Below are 20791 nucleotides of genomic sequence, written 5' to 3' on the forward strand. Positions count from 1 at the left end.
TAGGACAGGCTAGAGTCTGAGTAGGCAGGACTGGGGGGAGTGTGGGTAGAATTTTTTAATTAATGGTTGACTTGACACAACACATTTTTCTTTCGCCTGTGTGTAGTTCTGTAGTGAAGGCGTTGTGTGTGGCCCTTTAGTGGTTTGCTTGTGTTTTGCAGGCCGTTTTGAGTTTTCATGGCCACTTTTGATATTGCTGGGTTTACGGCAGAGCCGTCGCTTGCCCTGCTGGATGTTTGTAGGAAGAGGGATCTGCATGAGCTGGCTACAAATTACGGGATCAGTGTCTCCACTGGTCTACACAAAGCCGAGCTGAAAGCCACTCTGGTGTCCGGGTTGTTGGAGAAGAGGGTGGTTGTAATGCAAGAACCCCCGAGCACACCCGGCCCGGCTGGACCAAGTGCGGCGCCTCACGTTCCAGGCCAGGTTGTAGAACCATCAGTGTCTACACCTATGGACCAGGTGTGAGGTTGAGAGGTACCGGCTAGAAAGCAGACCCATCGTTAACCAAATGTTTTGCTGCCGTAGATGAGAGTGATCATCTGACAGGAGACAGGAAGCAGACATTTGTTGTATGTGATGGATTGCTAATGCGCAGGTGGACTTCAAAGCAAGGGGAGGACTGGAGTGTAGTCCAACAGATAGTGGTCCCGGCTAGTTTGCGTCAGCACGTGCTACAATTAGCCCATGACCATTCATGGTCAGGACATTTGGGGATAACTAAAACATATGACCGTATTCTGCAGCACTTCTTCTGGCTGGCAATGAAGGCAGATGTTGCGAAGTATTGTAATACTTGTCATACGTGTCAACTGGTGGGCAAACCAAACCAAACTGTGCCCCCCGCCCCACTATGTCCAATACCTGCTGTTGGTGAGCCATTCGAGCATGTTTTGGTCGATTGTGTTGGTCCGTTGCCAAGAACACGAGCAGGCAATCAGTTTTTGTTGACCATAATGTGTTTGTCCACGCGGTTCCCTGAAGCAATTCCTCTGCGGAGGGTCACCACTGCAAACATTACTAAGGCGCTAATCAAGTTTTTCACCACCTTTGGTCTTCCAAAAACAGTGCAAACAGACCAGGGAACTAATTTCTTATCTCGAGCATTTAAACAGACTTTAGCTTCCCTGGGCGTCTCTCATTCTGTGTCTAGTGCTTATCACCCAGAGTCGCAAGGTGCACTTGAGTGTTGGCACCAAACACTTAAGGCCATGCTAAAAAAGTACTGCCATGACACAGGCAGAAGCTGGGATGAGGGTGTCCCCTTTGTACTGTTTGCAATACGCAATGTTAAGCAAGAGTCCTTAGGGTTCAGCCCAGCTACCCTTGTGTTTGGCCACGAGGTGCGGGGCCCGCTAAAGATGTTGAAAGAGAGGTTCCTTAGTGGGGGTGTTCCAAAAACTAACGTGGCAGATTTTGTGAAGACATGTAAGGATCGTTGGCAACGTGCTACCTCATTAGCGAAAGAGGCCCTGTGTACCGCCCAGGCGTGCATGAAGACGTGGCATGACAGAAAGGCTGTGAAAAGGCATTTTCAGGCTGGGGACAAGGTTTTAGTGTTGCTACCGGTGCCTGGTTCTGCTCTTACGGCCCATTTCGTGGGACCGTACGTCATAGTGAGGAAAGTGTCTGAGACAGATTATGTTCTCAGTACCCCAGAGCGCAGGAGGAAAACGCGCCTGTGCCACATCAACATGTTAAAACCCTACCATGATAGGGAAACCCATGAGACTGTTGCCAGTGCGGCAACCTCCAGCTCTGTCTCTGCCACCGTGCTGAGTGTAGAGGCCAGTGCTGACAACGATCTGCATATACTTTCTGAGGGACAACAGTGTGGACGGTTGGCGAATTCAGCTTACTTAGCCGAAGTAACGGCCCACTTGTCTCATCTGTCCCCTTCACAATGCGAAGATGTGCTTAATCTACTGCACTCCTACCCCTCTCTCTTTGGTGATGTGCCCTCGCGTACTAATGTTTGTGAACATGATATCGATGTTGGTGACGCAACCCCAATCAAACAGCACACGTACCGCTGCCCTATGGCAAAGCGCGAGGTGATGAGGAAGGAGGTCAATTATCTAGTGGAGAATGGTTTGGCGACACCGAGTCACAGCCCTTGGAGCTCTCCATGTTTACTTACGCCCAAGTCTTATGGCACCCCACGTTTCTGCACCGACTACCGTAAGGTAAATGCAGTGACTGTCGCCGATTCTTTTCCACTTCCTCGTATGGAGGACTGCATTGATAACATAGGTCCTGCCACATTTATTTCCAAACTGGACCTTCTTAAAGGATATTGGCAGGTGCCTTTGACCCCCAGAGCCTCTGACATTTCTGCATTTGTCACACCCGACCATTTCATGCAGTACACCGTGATGGCATTTGGCATGAAAAACGCTCCGGCCACATTTCAGCGCTTGATGCAGCTGGTTTTAGGAGACGTGCCTCAATGTAATGTGTACTTGGATGATGTAGTAATACACACAGCCACGTGGGAAGAGCATGTGGCCATCCTACGATCGGTATTTCAGCGACTGGCCGACGCCTCGTTGACCCTAAATCTCGCTAAGTGCGAGTTCGCCAAAGCGACAGTCATGTACCTGGGGAAACAGGTGGGTTTCGGGCGGGTACGCCCAGTGGAGGCAAAAGTCGAAGCTATCCTCAGCTACCCGGCCCCAGCCACTAGGCGGGAGTTAAAGTGGTTCCTGGGCATGACTGGATACTACTGCTGTTTTTGCAAGAACTTTGCTGTAGTTGTGGCCCCTTTGACAAGGCTATGTAGCCCCAAAGTCCCTTTTGAGTGGTCAGGGGAATGCCAGCACACCTTCGAGTCTGCAAAATCCCTCCTTTGCAGCGCCCCAGTTCTGGCTGCCCCTAACTTCTCTCAGCCTTTCAAGCTGGAAGTCGACGCCGGTGCCACCGGAGCTGGTGCGGTGCTGTTACAAGACGACGCAGAGGGTGTGTGTCACCCAGTCTGCTACTACTCTGTAAAGTTCAAGCGCCATCAGCTACACTATTCCACCATAGAGAAAGAAGCTCTAGCGATGCTGATGGCCTTGGAGCACTTCACTGTGTATGTGGGCTCTAGCTCCTTTCCAGTAACGGTGTATACAGATCACAACCCCCTCACTTTCCTCCAGCGCATGTACAACCACAACCAGCGACTAATGCGCTGGGCATTGCTGGTGCAGGATTATGATCTGGTTATCCAGCACCAGAAAGGGACTGAAAATCTGGTGGGTGATGCACTCTCACGCAGTGCATAGTGATGGGTCTATTCTGTGTTTTGTATAGTGTGGATATAGGGTGGGGGGAATGTTACATCCTGGGAGGCTGTGGGAGTGTGTGGGCGTGGTGTTGTCTTCTCCCTCTCCTCCTCCTTCGTTCTGGCCCTTCCCTTGTCTCTCTCTGCCCCTGCCTTCTCCTTTAGGTCACACCTGCTGCTCATCTGCTCTCGTTACAACCAATTACCCTCAGGGGTGATATAAGCTGGAGAAGAGCAGTGTGGAGGAGAAGGGAGAGGTTTCTGGTGGATTTCCTCTGTGCTGGTCAGAGTGTGCTACTGGCCTAGGTGTGCAACAGCCTGCTGTGTGTGACCAACCTTCTGGTGTGTGGCTCTTTGTGAGTAGTGCTTAACTGAGCAGTGATTGCCCAGGAGTGACGGTGGCCTTCATTAGTTTGTGTGGCCTGCCTGGATATTGTTTGCTAGCAGCGTTGCTGTCTCTTTCTGTTGAAGCCTTGTTGTTGCTTCCTTTGTTGAAGTGGTCATTACCACTTTGGGTTGACCTCCCTGATTTCTCATTAAAGCAGCGGTGCTGTCTCCTTTTGTTGTTGCCATTTATATGATTATTGAGGTGTTTGCCTACAATAAAGATCTATTTTATATTAAATACCTCTGCCTGGCGTTCTTTTCATTCCACCTGGATCTAACTTATTCTGTCCCTCCTGTTATTTCTAAGGTATGTTTTTTATAAGTTTGTTATATGGCGGGTCATAATCATTCGTTCTGTAATTAACTGTTGCAACATGTCAGAAAATATGTTTATTCCTGATCTTGTCTGGGCAAAGCCTGCCATCTAGTGGGTTGACAGGGTAGCACCATGTTAGAGCGCAAGCAGTGGTTTTCTCCCAGCGCTCGACAGGGAAGGTCCATTTGGCTGTGTCTCTGTAAATTCCTGCATCTGACGCCCTTGAAAAGGCATAATCTGTAAGTGTGGCAAAACGGTTTATTGTTCCCACTTATTAGTACCTTGTTCAGCAAAGTAATGAGCTTCTTGTGTGTTTAGCGAGTTTGTTACATTACTAGCACAAGCTAGCTGTTAGCCCTTTGTTTAGCCTGCTAACATGAAGCATACCAGCATGTGGTGTTAGCTGTATTTCTTACCATCTCTGTATCTCTTGATTGTGTAGTGACTGTTTACATAAGTCAACAATATTTAATGTAATCTTTGTGTATTTGTATGGAGAGTGAATACACTGTATTCTGTTTCTGTTATTACAGTTTTACAAAAAAGGAAAATAAGGATCAGTAAAGCTCCGAAGAATGCCACGCGGTCTCCTGAGTGTTTACTGAAGCCATTTTATGTTTAGCTCACTGCATAAGCTGGATAGAGACATTCAGCTGAGGGCAGAAGATAACTGTTACTGTCCCCCACCCTCATCGCCTAGCTTTTAAGTGGGGACGTAACATCATGCACATGTGATCATATTAGGTGGCTGTAGCTCAGGTGGTAGAGCAGGTCATCTACTGATCGGAAGGTTGGTGGTTCAATTCCTGGCTTCCCCTAGTCTGCACGCCAAATATCCTTGGGCAAGATACTAACCCGAAATTGCTCTCCGATGCATTCATCGGAGTATGAATGTGTGTGAATGTCAGTTGTGCTTGTGCGAATGGGTGTGAATGGGTGAATGCACAAGTTGTGTAAAGCGCTTTGAGTGCTCAGAAGAGTGGAAAAGCGCTATATAAGAACTAGTCCATTTACCATATACATTATCACATGAGTTAGATACTTAAAGCTGCAATATTCTTACCAAGATAACTGTCAGGCTCCAAAGACACATCCTCATATGTTTTCACCTTCTGGCCTCCTGTTGTGTATTGCACGTAGCCTCCCTTCCACTGGTTTGCACCAATAATAGACATCTGAATTCCCTACAGTGTAGACATACATTTTGTATACAATTTATTTTACATTTAAAATCTGGACTGTGTTTACCTGTCTATTTGCCCATAGAACTTAAAAACTGCCAGAGAGGCACATGTGAATCTCTCTTTCTATGACTAGACTGTCTGGTGAGTTTCTGGTAGTTTTAATTACCTCAGGCACATAAACTGCACTGAATCCCTCTTGAGACATTTCCATTTCCAGTGACTCTCCACTGCTTTGAGATCCTGTATCAAAAATAAAAAATAAAAAAGGTGAAAGAGAGAGACAATACAACAAATTCCAATTTGCAGGTTCATTTTTTAAATGTAAAGTTACATTTAATTTTAAATGTGACTCTAATGAATAAAACAATACAGTCATTTTAGTTGCTTCATAGTGAAGCAGCTTACACAACAAATAAAAGTTCACTGCTTCAATGCCAGGACACAGATCCTCAAAATGAATGAAAAAGATCCTTGAGAATAAGTGAACAGCTGATAGAAGCATTCAATACAATGTAATTATTTACTTTTTTTTTTAGAACATTTACGAGAATTTTAACTAAGTTATAACTATAAAGTTATGTTTGTACCTTCAATGGAAAAAATTTTGTCCTGCAGATTCTGTCTTATTACTTTAAGTGCATCAAAGTTCTCCACCTTAAATACATGTTTGTCTGAGGGAGATGATGCAATGGTGTCCAGTTCTTGTTTTGCTGCATCCTCACTAAATGCGTTCCCCACCTAGGATTGTTGAGAAACATGTTTGAGTCCTCATTCTATGCAAAATGATTTGCCCACTTTACTAAAATACAGTATTTAAACTTCACCCAATTTATAATAACATTTACACACAGGTATTTAACTCTAACACTCTAACACTTTCGAGCCTATCCCAGATGTCTTAACCTATCCCAATTAACCAATCCCCACTAACGACACGCCACCGTGCCACCGTTCTGCCCACTGCAACAAATCAGTTTGTAAATTATAATCACTCCTGTACATTCCATGATTGACTATAAGTGGTATTATTTCAAATTGGAAGCATTTAGAGTACAAAAATTGTTCGACAGGAGCTTCATAGCATTGGTTTCTATGGTCAAGCAGGTTCTGGAAGTGTAGTGAGTGGGTGGCTCAGGACTTTTCTCCCTATAGTGCAGCATAATGTGACTGTAGTCTGGCAACTGAATGAAACCCACTATTCTTATAAAACTCAACATTATGCAAGTTTAAGGAATGGAAGTACTTACCCCAATAGCAAATCGAACAATGTTTTCACTCTCTGCTCGCTTTGTTGCATCTCGTAGATTCTGCCGATCATTAGATTCTCCATCAGTAATTACTATCAAGACCTTCTTCACATTTGGTCTGGAACCACTTTGTTGTTTGAAAACATTGTTCCTGTCAAATTAAAAATAATAATAATAATAATGATTTGAAAATAATTATTTTGCAGTCCATCTCGTAAATTCTATTCTATTAGGTCAGGGGTGGGCAATTCCAGGCCTCGAGGGCCGGTGTCCTGCAGGTTTTAGATCTCACCCTGGGTCAACACACCTGAATCACATGATTAGTTCGTTACTAGGCCTCTGGAGAACTTCAGGACACGTTGAGGAGCTAATTTAGCCATTTAAATCAGCTGTGTTGGTTCAAGGACACATCTAAAACCTGCAGGGACACCGGCCCTCGAGGCCTGGAGTTGCCCACCCCTGTATTAGATAAATTACATGATTATTATTTCAGCATGCATCATTCTATTTTGCAGTTCTTTAAGTTTTGTACAAATCAATGTAATACAATGATAATGAAAGTTCTTGGCCACCTTTCGACATTTGTAAAATCATCTATCAGGAACATTGGGGTAACTTTTGACTTTGGACGAGATAAGAATATGAATATTTTCTTCTTTCTGCTCCTTTTCACTTATGGGTGCAGTGTTATATCAAGGGAAATCATGGTTTGTGTGTATTAAAGGATAAACTGTTGAAACTGCTGAACCAAGTGTGAAATAAAAATAAATAAATAAACAAAGGTTCATGTCAAATCTCTGGTTCGGTCATGATTTTATCACTTAAGAAACATTGCTAAATTAAGTCCTATTGTATCACGCACTGAACTGGAGATTGTTATACATACATTCATTTCATCACATTTGGATTACTGTAATTGTACTGTTTATATGTCTAAGAAAAAAACTCCTTGGAATGTCTGCAGTTTCTTTAAAATGCTGCAGCAAGGCTTTTGACGAAATCTTCTAAGTACTGACACGTGACACCGTTGCTCATACAGCTCCCCATTGAATTCAGAGTCCATTTTAAGATTCAGGTTCTTTTAGAGCTCTTTATGAACAAGAACCAGCTTACATTATTGAACTGCTACAGCTCTATGTCCCCAGCAGGTCCCTGAGGTCATGTGATCAGGGCCTACTTGTTATACAGCATACAAGGCTAAGAACTAAGTGAGACAGAGCTTTTGGCACTGTGGCCCCAAGACTGTGGAACTCTCTTCCTCCAAGCTTAAGATCTGTGGACTCAGAAGTCTCTTTTAAAAAACAACTAAAAACTCATCTTTTTGGAATTGCATTTGGTTAACTTTTTTGTCTGTTTTGTTTTAAATACCTTGGTATTTCTTTGTGAAGCACTTTGTCAAGGTCAAGGTAGGTCAAGGTAACTTTATTTATACCCAAAGGCAGGGTAAATTTGCTTTACAGAAAAATGACAGCATTTGGCATCCCTTTAAAAACACACATACCTAGTAAATATATAAAGCTCACTGTGGCCCATATATAGTAATTTTAATATTTCAAATCAAAAACAATTCTTATTTAATTCCGTGACAGCAACGGGGACAAAGCTATTTTTATAACGCTTTGTCCTGCATCTCGGAAATAGAAACCTCCGTCCTGAGGGAAGAAGCTGAAATTCACCCCTTAGAGGATGGGAACCATTTTTAAGGATTGATAAAGCCATCCTCTGTACCTGCTTGGAGTACAGGGAGGCTAAACAAGACTGTGGCTCACCTATCAGATGACTGGACCATCTCACTATCTGATTTAGAGAGTTTTTCTGTGACAGAGGTCTGACCAAACCATGCCACCAAACAAAAGGATAAAACAGACTCAATAAAAGAACGATAAAACAAAGTTAAAATTTTTTGGTCAATGTGGAAATGAACAAGTTTCCTAAGGCAATAAAGGTGCTGGTGACCCTTTTTACAAACTGATTTGCAATTTTGATCAAAGTTCGGTTTTTCATTTATTATGGTCCCAAGATATTTATATGATTGCACTTGCTCTATTTTCTGACCTTTAATTAAAGTGACTCCATGCCCATTTTGTTGTTTCCTAAAATCAACAACCATATCTTTTGTTTTAGATATGTTCAGCTGGAGATAAGACTCCTCACACCACTGAACAAAGTCATCAATGACTGGACCGTGGTTAATTTCACCCTCTTTCAGTAAGCTGACAATAACAGAGTCATCTGCATATTTAATAATGACCCTGTTTTCATGTCTGCCCTGACACATATTTGTATAGAGAGTGAATAATAAGGGCGATAGGACGCACCCTTGAGGAGAACCTGTGGAGGAGAACACTGGGTCAGACAGAACCCCATTTATTCTCACTCTTTGTGACCTGTCAGTTAAAAAATCTAAAATCCAGCCCACCAGGTTTTTCCTGATTTCAAACTGTTCTAACAGTCTTTTACTTAAAATATGGGGCTGTATTGTATTAAAAGCCGAAGAAAAATCAATGAAAAGAAGTCTTGCAAAAGTCCCTTTACTCTCTACATGTTTAAGAATTAGATTTAGTAAAGTCAAAAGTGCGTCCTCCACTCCTCTGTTGGGCCTATATGCAAACTGCATTGGATCCAGCTGACCTTCAGTCTCTTTCATAATCACATTTCTGATGATTTTTTCAAAGACTTTCATTACAACTGAAGTGAGGGCAACAGGCCTGAAGTCGTTTAGAATTTTTGGATGACTAGATTTAGGGACAGGAACCACGACTGCTTCTTTCCAAAGAGAGGTTGTGTTTGCAAGGATTTGTTAAAAATAACCTGAAACATAGGACTGAGTTCATCAGCACAAGATTTAATTAGGCGGCCACTAATATTATCAGGACCCTGGCTCTTGTTCACATTGACTGTATGAAAGGCCTTTTTAACATCGCTGAGTTCAATGATAAAGTGCTGAGTATCTCTCAGTTTCTGTTTCAGTTCCAAAATATCCTCGCTAAAATCAGAAGAACTAAAACAAGCATAAAACATGTTTAAAGCATTTGCAAAATCTCTGTCTGAATTAAAACCATCTAAAATGACCTGACTACTGCTCTGGGGATTTTGAAACCCTGCTATGGTTTTCATACAAGTCCAGGCAGACCCAAAATTTTTTGCAGCAAATTTGCTTTCAAGAAGGTTTTTGTAGCTCTGTTTTGCTTTCAAGATCTCGATTTTCATTTCCTTGGTGGCTGTCTGAAAATCGGTAACAGCCCCCTCTTTAAAGGCCTGTCTCTTGTGATCTTTGTCTTGAAAAGTTCTATATAAACAAAACTTTATTTACTTACTTACTTAAAAGTGTTTTGAATTTAGCCTTAGTTGGGGCCATATCAATCACTCTGTAGAAGATAATACCCTGAAGCACAAGTTTGTACAGTGTCTCTTTTTAAAAGGCTTCCTTCAGTCACACAGTTCATACAGTAATTAGTGTTATCAGATTAAAAGAAAAAAAGTCATCTGGACAGGAAGTCGAGACAATAATGTAACTGCAATGCTTCAGTTATATCATTGTATTACTTACACAACATGTGTGATGGCCTTAGCCGTGTAAGTCCATCCCCTCAGCTGTCTGATTCTATCGATGTCAGTCTCCACTGATTCAGATGAGTAAAACTTCTTAAAATTAAAGTGAACCTGCGGATCAGTAGAGAACTGGGAAACAGAAAACTGAAAAACACAGAGAAACATACTTAATAAAAGTAAAAATGAAGTTGATTTATGTCTTTGCTATGATTTTACAGAGGGACAACAGCTACTCACCTGTGTGTCACTTGATAGAAAGGATTTGATTAGATCTTTCACAAAATTCTTCATAGTTTGAAAATCAGTAGAACGTACGCTGCCTGAACCATCCAACAGAAAGGCAATGTCTGCTTGTGTTCTACACTCTGTCAGAGAAATGGATTCAAATTTAATTTAATTTTGAAGGGTTCATTTTAATATTTTTTCACACTCATATCATGCAAGCAAAAGGATTTTGCATCTTGGTGTGTGTGTGTGTGGTGGTGTTTGAAACATTATTTCAAACACCATCTACTGTTACCTGGAATAGAAGAAGGAATGAAAGGTCCAAAATTATTACGGTCCATCTGAAAGCACACACCATTATACATGGTGATACTTTTGCAGTCCTTTGGAATGGTTGGCCCACACACCTGAGAGGAGACAAAGCCACGTTATCAAAATACAGCAGGCTGAATATTTCCATGTCACTTAAACTATGCTTAATTCAATATAAAATAAAACAATTTAGGGGGGAAAAAGAGAATTTCCTACACAACTCCTGAATCTGCTGACTTGCTGAAGTAATTAGTATATTTGTAGGCTTTTTAAAGAAGATAGACTGATAAAGGGAGATATATACATATATAGAGAGAGAGGACAGAGGATTTTGATCCTCACATATTTTAACAAAGCAATGGTAATGTCTGCAGTTCAGTAACTCACCACAGTGTTTTTTGCTCTGGAATCACTTTTCATTGTCAAACCAAGCGACATGTTGACTGCAAAATACGGTGCTGTATTGAAAACATTGCATATTTGTTAAAACAGTCATAAAATACACTTTGTGAAAAGAAAACAACATTCAAATTAAAAACTGCAACGTGCCACAATTCATGATTTGGCTAAGCCATAAGAAGCGGTATTACATCTAGACTGGAAACTGAGATAAACAATAGTTTTTGGTACATTTTCATTAGGATGGAATGCAAAACAGAATTCAATTTCACTGTTACTTCATTTAAAAATTTAAGAAATTACAAAATTTAAATCGTAATAATTTTAAAAAGTTAATTGAATGTTACATACTAAGATGTCCACTTTGGAAATCTACTGTAACTTTGATTTGATTTAAACAAATGTATGTGACAGGATCTGTGGAGAATTTCTTACTATCAGAGTTTTAGCACATTCAGAAATGAATGGTTACCTACCTTGAAATTGTATATTTTGGCAGTTTTGGGGAGATGTGGTGCACTTGTATATTTTCCCTCTTTCATTTTGTGAATACTGTTCAAGTGGAGCACTGACAAGCAAACTAAGAAAATAAATCCAGTCAATGATATAAGTCTAGAGAGCAAACTGTGGTTAGATAAACTCTTTATGTCCATATGGCATAAAACATGATAAATGAATAAAAAATAAATAGCAGTAATCGTAAACATTCAGCTGCAAATCTATGTTTAACAAAACAATCCATGTCCTGACTTACTCTGATTGTCTTTGCACCACCTGGTAGCCAAAACCAGCAGCAGAGTTACTCAGGGCCCTCCAAGCCACGGGATCAATATTGAAACAAAGTGCAGCATTTAACACTGAGAATTAAAAAAGAAAGATGAGCAACAGTAATTTTATTTCAAGCCACTGTGAAGGATGATAATGTGGTTATAGACCTCTAATTATATTCACTTTTAGGAAACTGTAAATAGTATATGAGTTGCGTTCATTTGTTTTTTTTAACCATGATTTATTTTATTACCACTAGAGAGCACCAAAGCCAGACATTTTAAAGTTCTAAACATTGTGGCTCAGAGCAAATTTTCCCTTGAAATTCAATCTTAAATTTCACTGTAGAAACTTATATATGAATTGTGATATAATCATTCTATAGTGAAAATCTACAACCATACACAACAGAGTCTTTGTTGAAAACAAAGCTACACCTAAACTGTCCTGTTGGGGTTTTTTTATTACAAAAACAAAACCTTCCTTTTTTGGGCATGCTAAGAACAGGCATGTGACATCATATAGCTCTTGCCTGTTCAACAATGACAGATTCATGTCTTAGTTTCCAGAAATATAAAGTCATCTAATAATTTACCTCATCAGCATGAACTTGTTTTTCGTGGCTTTGAAAGGAATAAAGAAAAAAATTGTCATATACACTACCAGACAAAAGCTTGGACACGCCTTCTCACTCAGTGGTTTGTGTTTAATTTTAGTCCTTTCTGCACTGTGGATACATACCAAAGACATCCAATTCATGAAGATATATGGAATTATGTTGCAAATAAAAAATTGATAAATAACTCTATGTCTTTTAGATTCCTGAAAGTAGCTACACTTTGCTTTGTTGACAGCGCTGCAAAGTCTTGTTGTGTTGTGCAAAAGTTAGGTTGGTACACAGCTGGCAGCAATATTTGAAAACTGTTAGAATTCATATTATGGAAAGAACCAATCAACTAATTAAGAGAAACGACAGTCCATCATTACTTTAAGAACTGAAGGTCAGTCAGTCCGACAATTTCTACAACTTTGAACGTGTCCCCAAGTGCAGTCACAAAAACCATCTGCTGCTGCTGAGGATACATTCATCTGAGTCACCAGCCTCAGAAATTGCAAGTTAACAGCACCTAAAGCTCAGATAAATGTCACACAGTTCTAGTAATAGACACATCTCTACATCAACTGATCAGAGAAGACTGTGTGAATCAGGCCTTTATGGTCAAATAGCTGCTAAGAAACCACGACTAAGGAAAAGAAACAAGAAGAAGAGATTTGTTTGGGCCAAGAAACACAAGGAATGAACATTAGACCAGTGGAAATATGTGCTTTGGTCTGATGAGTCCAAATTTGAGATCTTTGGTTCCACCTTCCCTATCTTTGGTGAGTGCGAACGGATTGTCTCTACATAGATGACTTCCACCATGAAGCATGGAGGAAGAGGTGTGATAGTGTGGAGGTGCTTTACTGGTGACACTGCTGGGGATTTATTTAAAATTGAAGGCACACTGAAACAGCATCCTGCAGCGACATCCCATTCCAGGTTTGTGTTTAGTTGGGCCATCATTTATTTTTCAACAGAACAATGACTTCAAACATAGTCCCCTGACCTAAACCCAATGGAGATAGTTTGGAATGAGATGGACTGCAGAATGAAGTGAAGGGTCAACAAGTGCTCAGCATCTCTTAGAACTCTTTCAAGACTGGTATAAAACCATTTCAGGTGACGACCTCGTGAAGCTTATCAAGAGAATGCCAAGAGTGTGCAAAGCAGTAATCAAAGAAAGGGTGGTTGTTTTGAACAATCTAAACTATAAAACATGTTTTGAGTTATTTCAGACTTTTTTGTTGACCAAATAATTCCTTATGTGTTCATTCATAGTTTTGATTCCTTCATTGAGAATCTACAATGTAAACAGTCATGAATATAAAGAAAAACTATTAAATGAGAAGGTGTGTATTTCCCTCAGCCTTTGTTCTTTTTCCTTTTTTATTAACATTTCTTCTTAGTTTTTACACAGGCATGAATTTATATTCTGTCATAAAAAAGAGCAATAGCCAAACGTAACAAAGTTGGATGCAGTGACAAAATAACATAAATCAAAGTATGATGTGACATTCATGTGAAAAGCTTCCAATTCTGAGTAGCACTGAACAAAACAATCAGATATGTCAAATGAACACATGAAATCATGTCCTGTTCTACTGTTTGTTTTTGATAAATAATGAAGAAGTTACTTTCCTCAGTATGACTATTTAAGAAATACTTTTTTCACTCAGTAAACTTCGACAACAGAAAAACAAAACATTTTAGTATTGAAGGTATTTTTATAGTCAAACTAAGCTGATTGTAGAGTTCAGCAGGTAGTTTGGTTCAGAGATAATGAAATGTAAGTAAGGACATGACCATTGCCAATGTAATTCTAAATGATATCTTTTCCCTTCTAATATGTCGTACCTGCTTTTTAATACCACAAGAACTATATATAGTTTTTTACTGAAAAATGTCACTGTGCTTTATTAAGTAGAAACACTAAAGTCATATTTTCACTTTTTGCATAAACTTATAATTAGAGAACAAAAGACAAATTCAGAATGCACAAAGTTGTCTTACCTGACAAGAATAGTGTAGCACTAATTACCCAGTTCATTGTGTTACTCCCATGAAAAACACAAATGACACATGAGTTCAGTATTACTTCTGCTGATAGTGTCAGAGAAGGAGATGAAACCAACATGCAGAAATCATGAGACAGTTGCTCCAATGTAAGAGGTTCATTTAGAGGAACTCTTAAGTAGGAGGAGCAACACTGACAGCACTGTCTGTTTGATGCTACACCACACTGTGGTGGTATGGTTTAATGTGAATTAACCTCTTAATTTCAAATAAACAATAATAAAACTCACAGTAAACAGACTAGAAAGTTTATTAGTTTCAGGGTAACAAGATCAAATTAGTGTAATTTTGAATATTATTTAAAATAAGAAATAGCAAAATAAAAACTCTCTCATATCTGTTCCTCTTTGCTGATGTGAAACTAAAAGTGTTGGTTAAAATTTTTTTTATTGAGATTACAGTGTCAACTTCTTTTCATAGTACTGTGGTGAAAATGTAAAAAAAACATTTAAATTGAAGTGTCTGTCCAACTCACCAAAGCATGGTTTAGAAAACCTTCTTCTTGAAAAAAAAGAATCTAAAAATAAAAAGTCCATTTCTCCTTTTCATCTGACTTCCTCTGAACTGTTTCATACTATCTGTGAGAAAATTTGCTAATGTGCCACTTTTGCAAGAAGCATGAGCTGGTCTCCAGGCCTGGATTAAATATGTACTCTGGCAGTTGGCAGTTTGTCTTGTAGTTCGAAGGTTGCCGGTTTGAGTCCCGGCTCCGACAGTCTCGGTCGTTGTGTCCTTGGGCAAGACACTTCACTCGTTGCCTACTGGTGGTGGTCAGAGGACCCGGTGGCGCCAGAGTCCGGCAGCCTTGCCTCTGTCAGTGCGCCCCAGGGCAGCTGTGGCTACAATGTAGCTGCCATCACCAGTGTGTGAATGACTGAATGTAGTGTAAAGCACTTTGGGGTCCTTAGGGACTAAGTAAAGTGCTATACAAATACAGGCCATTTACCATTTACCCCCATCTCACTGATGTGCACACATAACCAAAAGTGAAGCCATTTTAAATTACAATTTTATGTTCAGCACCAGTGTCAGGTAAGTTACTTTAAAAAAGTATTTAATTACTAATTACTTAATCAATATTGTATTTAAAATACTTATCTAATTACTGTGTCTGAAAAGTAACTTAATTACTCAATAAGTAATTTAACTAAATACTTCTTAAAATCCCTATAAACCTTGAGTGGACAAACAATAGAAATTAAACTCTTTAAATAATAAATACATTTTTTTACAGACGGAGACTCTACAGCAGCGGTCCCCAACCTTTTTTGCGCCACGGACCGGTTTGTGTCCGACAATATTTTCACGGACCGGCCTTTAAGGTGTCGCGGATAAATACAACAAAATAAAACTAGTACCGGTACCGAAAAAAAGAAGATTTATTCATAACACACGTGAAAAGACCCAGGAAAACCGAGTTAACGAAAAAAAACTGATAACAATATAACGCTAAAAACCGATAAAAACCCTGAAAACCATACATTTCACACCCGAGTCTCACTCTCGCGGCCTGGTTCCAAATGACTCACGGACCGGTTACCGGGCCGTGGCCCGGGGGTTGGAGACCGCTGCTCTACAGTACGCAGCGGTAGCATCTCTTCCACAATGTAGCCTGCAATCATTTTTTTAAGCTCACCTTCAGATGCTTTCTGTGCTGCTGAAGTAAAATCACGTTTTGCCTGCTTAGCAGGAGTTGCCGCGGTGTTATCCATGGATGATGAACAAGGATCACTCAGAAGTCGTCGTCTATGCTCTCATGTCAGGTGCTTCAGTAAATTACTCGTGCTATTAACCCTTTAAGACCTACCATAGAACCAAGTCCGCCAGAGCTTATATTATATTTTTACATGCTGTGGAGCCATTTTTGGGAGCATTTCAAGTTGCTATACATCAATACAACCATTATAGCCCAGATTTTAATAATATGTATTCATTAAGTGCATAGTAATTACATAAATTGCAAAAAAGTGCAATAAACTACAAAAAAATTGAAAATCGTTTTTGATTTTTTAACATATATTTGTAGTTAGAGAAATTTAAGAGGCTTATCCCTCAAAACTGTAAATACAAAAAAGTTGCACAAAATAGTTTCCCACCACAGGAAATTTATTTTGAGTGTCTTCATAGTTTTATTTTTGAAATACACCAATTTTTATACACTGCAGGAAAAACGAAAATAAATATTAGAATCAGAATCAGAATCAGAATCAGAATGGGTTTATTGCCAGATGTTGAGGTTTACAACATTAGGAAATTGCTGCGGTGCTTCAGTGCAAACAATAAGAATTAAAGTGCTATGTAGAAAGAAAGATATATGCATGAGATATACATGAGATATATACATGAGAATAGGAATTATGAGTGCTACGTAGAGAGATATATACATGAGTGCAGGTGGTGATCAGTGCCAGACATGAAATGATGCAGTGACACAGCGTAGGGTCATGTGTTAATGGCGGGGACAGTCATATGGTTATTGTTCATGTGTCCAACAGCAGAGGGGAAGAAACTGTTCTTGTGGCGAGAGGTTCTGGTGCGAATGGACCGGAGCCTCCTGCCTGAGGGGAGCAGGTCAAACAGACTGTGTCCAGGGTGAGAATTATACTGCAAATTTGCAAAAAAGCAGCATATGCATCAAAATAAACTATTTCCAGCAGTGCAATATGAGTCCTAAGCATCCCAGAAACGACACAGAAAGTCATAAAGTCAAAGATAACTTTTAAAAAGAGCAGTATAGGCCCTGAGGCCCTGATCGCAAAAAAGACTACATTTCCGCGAAAATGACATCATTTCCGGTTTCGGCCAGGTAATGGCGGAAATGCAAAAGTTCGCGCTGACGTCTATTCCAATGTAGGAAGTGTTTTGAACAGCTGATCGGACCGGCAAAGCTTGTTTCTGGAATATTATGTTTTTGTTCCTGCAAGCGCTTTTTATGCAGTTTTTGCAAAGCTTTATGTGGAAGGAAACCGTGACCTAGGACAAGCTGATGGCACAATATGTAAGTACAACTCCTCCGGTTTCATATGCAAAAAAAATTTTTGCGCTAGCTTACGTGGTTGCAGTGCTACCGGGATTTAAAAATAGTTACGCATAACAGAGCGTTCCCGCTCCGATCGGCTCTAAAGGGTTAACAGCGGCCGATAGTTTTTACATATTACTGTAATATTCTTGTCTGCTTGTTTCAGAAACGTGAAGAGACGGGAATATGTCCATTTCATAAAACAGCCACACGCTTCAGCCGAGTCCGATATCTTCCACTTTAGAATACGACTATGCAGCAAACTGGCGCGAAATGACGTGCAGCTGCACCACAGCGATGTTAAAGCGGCAGAGTTTACTTCTACGTTTAGAAGACAAATTATTGAAATTAAATAATGATATTCAGCGAGTTTAATTATTTTACAGTGTAACCCAAGTACATTGTAAGTAACTGTAATTAAAATACCTAAAAATGAACAGTAATCAGTTACTCTACTTTTTCAGTGGAAAAGTAATTTAATTACAGTAACGCGTTACTTAGTAACGCATTACACCCAACACTGTTCAGCACTACTTTGAGTATCTAAAAATAATGAATTTCTAAAACCTCACCTAAATGGTAGAGGAATAACCAGCTGTCTCTGGTTGTATGCTGAGGTGATCAGACTACAATCTACATGAAGTCATCCTCATTTGCGCCAACTTCCCACCAGTGTTAACATATCCAAGGTGCAACATTTCACATCTCAGAGAATGACTCGGCCTCTGTGTGGAAAGGTTTTAGGAATATCACCAACTACAAGCCTAAAACCCCCCACTCCACTGATGACTTGCTCTTAGCCAACACCCTTAACGACTTCTACTGCCGTTTTGACGAGCCATCAGGCAGCCTTCACACCTCCAACGGCCCCAACAATAGAGGCACTTTGGACACTAATTCCCCCACCTCTCCCCCCTCCATAGAGCCATCACCACCTTCAAACTGTTCACCTACAACACCCCCCTCCTCACCCCACACAAAAGAGGATTTCACACCACCTCCTCCCACCACAACTCTTCATATTCATGAAGCAGATGTGAGGAAGCAGTTTAAGAACCTGAATGCTCGGAAAGCTCCCGGCCCAGACGACGTGTCTCCTGCCACCCTCAGACACTGTGCAAACGAGCTGGCCCCAGTGTTTTCTGGCATTTTCAACTCCTCACTGCAGGCATGTCATGTGCCTGCCTGCTTCAAGTCCTCTACCATAATCCCTGTCCCCAAGAAACCTAGGATCACTGGACTAAATGACTACAGACCCGTGGCTCTGACATCTGTGGTCATGAAGTCATTTGAGCGCCTAGTTCTCTCCCATCTCAAGACCCTCACGGCCCCCCTCCTGGACCCCCTGCAGTTTGCATATAGAGCCAACAGGTCTGTAGACGACGCCATCAACATGGCCCTACACTTCATCCTGCAGCATCTGGACTCCCCAGGAACCTACGCCAGGATCCTGTTTGTGGACTTCAGCTCTGCCTTCAACACCATCCTTCCAGACCATTTCCGAGGCAAGCTTTCCCAGATGAATGTGCCTGATCCCATCTGCCGGTGGATCACTGACTTCCTGACGGACAGGAAGCAGCATGTGAGGCTGGGAAAGAATGTCTCGGATTCCCGGACCATCAGCACCGGCTCCCCTCAGGGCTGTGTTCTTTCTCCTCTGCTCTTCTCCCTGTATACTAACTGCTGCACCTCCATCCACCAGTCTGTCAAGCTAATCAAGTTTGCAGATGACACCACCGTTATTGGACTCATCTCGGACGGGGATGAGTCTGCCTACAGGAGGGAGGTTGAACGTCTGGTGTCCTGGTGCAGCCACAACAACCTGGTGCTGAATGCCCAGAAGACAGTGGAGATTATTGTGGACTTCAGGAAGCACACAGCCCCACTCCCCCCCATCATCCTGACTGACGCCCCCATCACCTCTGTGGACTCATTCCGCTTCCTGGGTACCACCATCACCCAGGACCTGAAGTGGGAGCCCACCATCACCTCCGTCATCAAGAAAGCCCAGCAGAGGATGTACTTCCTGAGGCAGCTGAAGAAATTCAACCTGCCAACACGGACGATGATGCAGTTCTACACTGCAATCATCGAGTCCATCCTCACCTCCTCCATCACCGTGTGGTACGCTGGAGCCACTATCAGGGACAAACAGAGACTGCAGCGTGTTGTGCGCTCTGCTGAGAAGGTGATTGGCTGCAGACTCCCATCTTTGCAGGACCTGTACACCTCCAGGACATTGCGGCGTGCAGCTCGGATCTCAGCTGACCCTTCTCACCCTGGACACAGTCTGTTTGACCTGCTCCCCTCAGGCAGGAGGCTCCGGTCCATTTGCACCAGAACCTCTCGCCATAAGAACAGTTTCTTCCCCTCTGCTGTTGGACACATGAACAATAACCGTATGACTGTTCCCACTCCTAACACATGACCTACGCTGTGTCACTGCATCATTCCATGTTTGGCACTGATCACCACCTGCACTCATGTATATATCTTTCTACGTAGCACTCTTAATTCTTATTCTCATGTATATATCTCATGTATATCTCATGCACATATCTTTCTACGTAGCACTTTTAATTCTTATTACTACTTTTATTTTTTCATGTCTATTTAAGTGCTATTTATGACACTATGTTTGCACCGCAGCAATTTCCTAATGTTGTAAACCTGCTCAACATTTGGCAATAAACCCCTTTCTGATTCTGATTCTGATTCTGATCTTTTCAAATGTTTGTTTTCTTTCATAAGCTATTTGAATGAGAGAAACTGAAACGAACGCCGTGTGCACTAAAGCCCGACTCTGTGAATGTGCAACCTTTGCTAAGCCTGATGGTTAACCTGATTTTGATAAACAGAGACTGACTGATGCAAGATGGTCTCGTGTTCACACTGTATACAGTGGGCATGTAGTGACGTGAAGGGCATTATCACCCCCTTAAACCCACTCACACACCTCCGATACAGGAAGTGAGGTGAATGACCAATCACTGTGGGCGAAGTAAGTCGAGGTAAGTGAGGTATGTCTTCATGTGGTGGATGATTTTTGCCCTGAGTTTCTCAAGGTTGTAGATGTTGTGGGGTTGCCTTGGTTAACAACCCTCTACACCAGCGGACTGAAGATGTTGACTCCCTCTGTGAGACAAACCTCGGGTCTATGAGATACAGTGTGATTATCCTCCTGGTGCGCTGGGCCAACTCTTTATCCTGCCAAGGATATTAAAGTGTACATGGGATTCTGCCAGGTGCTACTGGATTTGCAGCCTCAGGGTCACCTCTCTGCTTTTTATGGACGGTGTGATTCATCAGGTTTCTTCAGGCAGAGCCCTCCTGGATAGCTTTCAGCTCAATGTGAAGCAGGGTGAGTTTTAGCACCTCCAAAGTGCGAGGCTGTAGTTCTCAGACAGAAACAAGTGGAGTGCCCACTCCAAGTCAGGAAGGAA

General features: G+C 41.4%; 1 protein-coding gene across 1 annotated transcript in view; it reads right to left on the reverse strand.

The window, feature by feature from the left end:
• The window catches only part of LOC308391260 (integrin alpha-M-like), a 33683-nt gene extending 19290 nt beyond the window's left edge, over positions 1–14393 (reverse strand). The window contains exons 1-11 of the mRNA XM_080873836.1: positions 14267–14393; positions 11642–11744; positions 11364–11467; positions 10876–10946; positions 10472–10583; positions 10189–10316; positions 9950–10095; positions 6400–6550; positions 5740–5890; positions 5319–5392; positions 5032–5152 (exon numbers count right to left, since the gene is read on the reverse strand). Of these exons, the coding sequence (XP_080729962.1) occupies positions 5032–5152; positions 5319–5392; positions 5740–5890; positions 6400–6550; positions 9950–10095; positions 10189–10316; positions 10472–10583; positions 10876–10946; positions 11364–11467; positions 11642–11744; positions 14267–14390 (1285 nt within the window). The 5' untranslated portion in view covers positions 14391–14393. The remainder of the gene's footprint in view (positions 1–5031; positions 5153–5318; positions 5393–5739; positions 5891–6399; positions 6551–9949; positions 10096–10188; positions 10317–10471; positions 10584–10875; positions 10947–11363; positions 11468–11641; positions 11745–14266) is intronic.
• Between the last annotated feature and the right edge of the window lie 6398 nt (positions 14394–20791).

The sequence above is a fragment of the Rhamphochromis sp. 'chilingali' genome, assembly GCF_963969265.1.
Source record: "Rhamphochromis sp. 'chilingali' genome assembly, chromosome: 22".
Lineage (NCBI taxonomy): Eukaryota > Metazoa > Chordata > Actinopteri > Cichliformes > Cichlidae > Rhamphochromis > Rhamphochromis sp. 'chilingali'.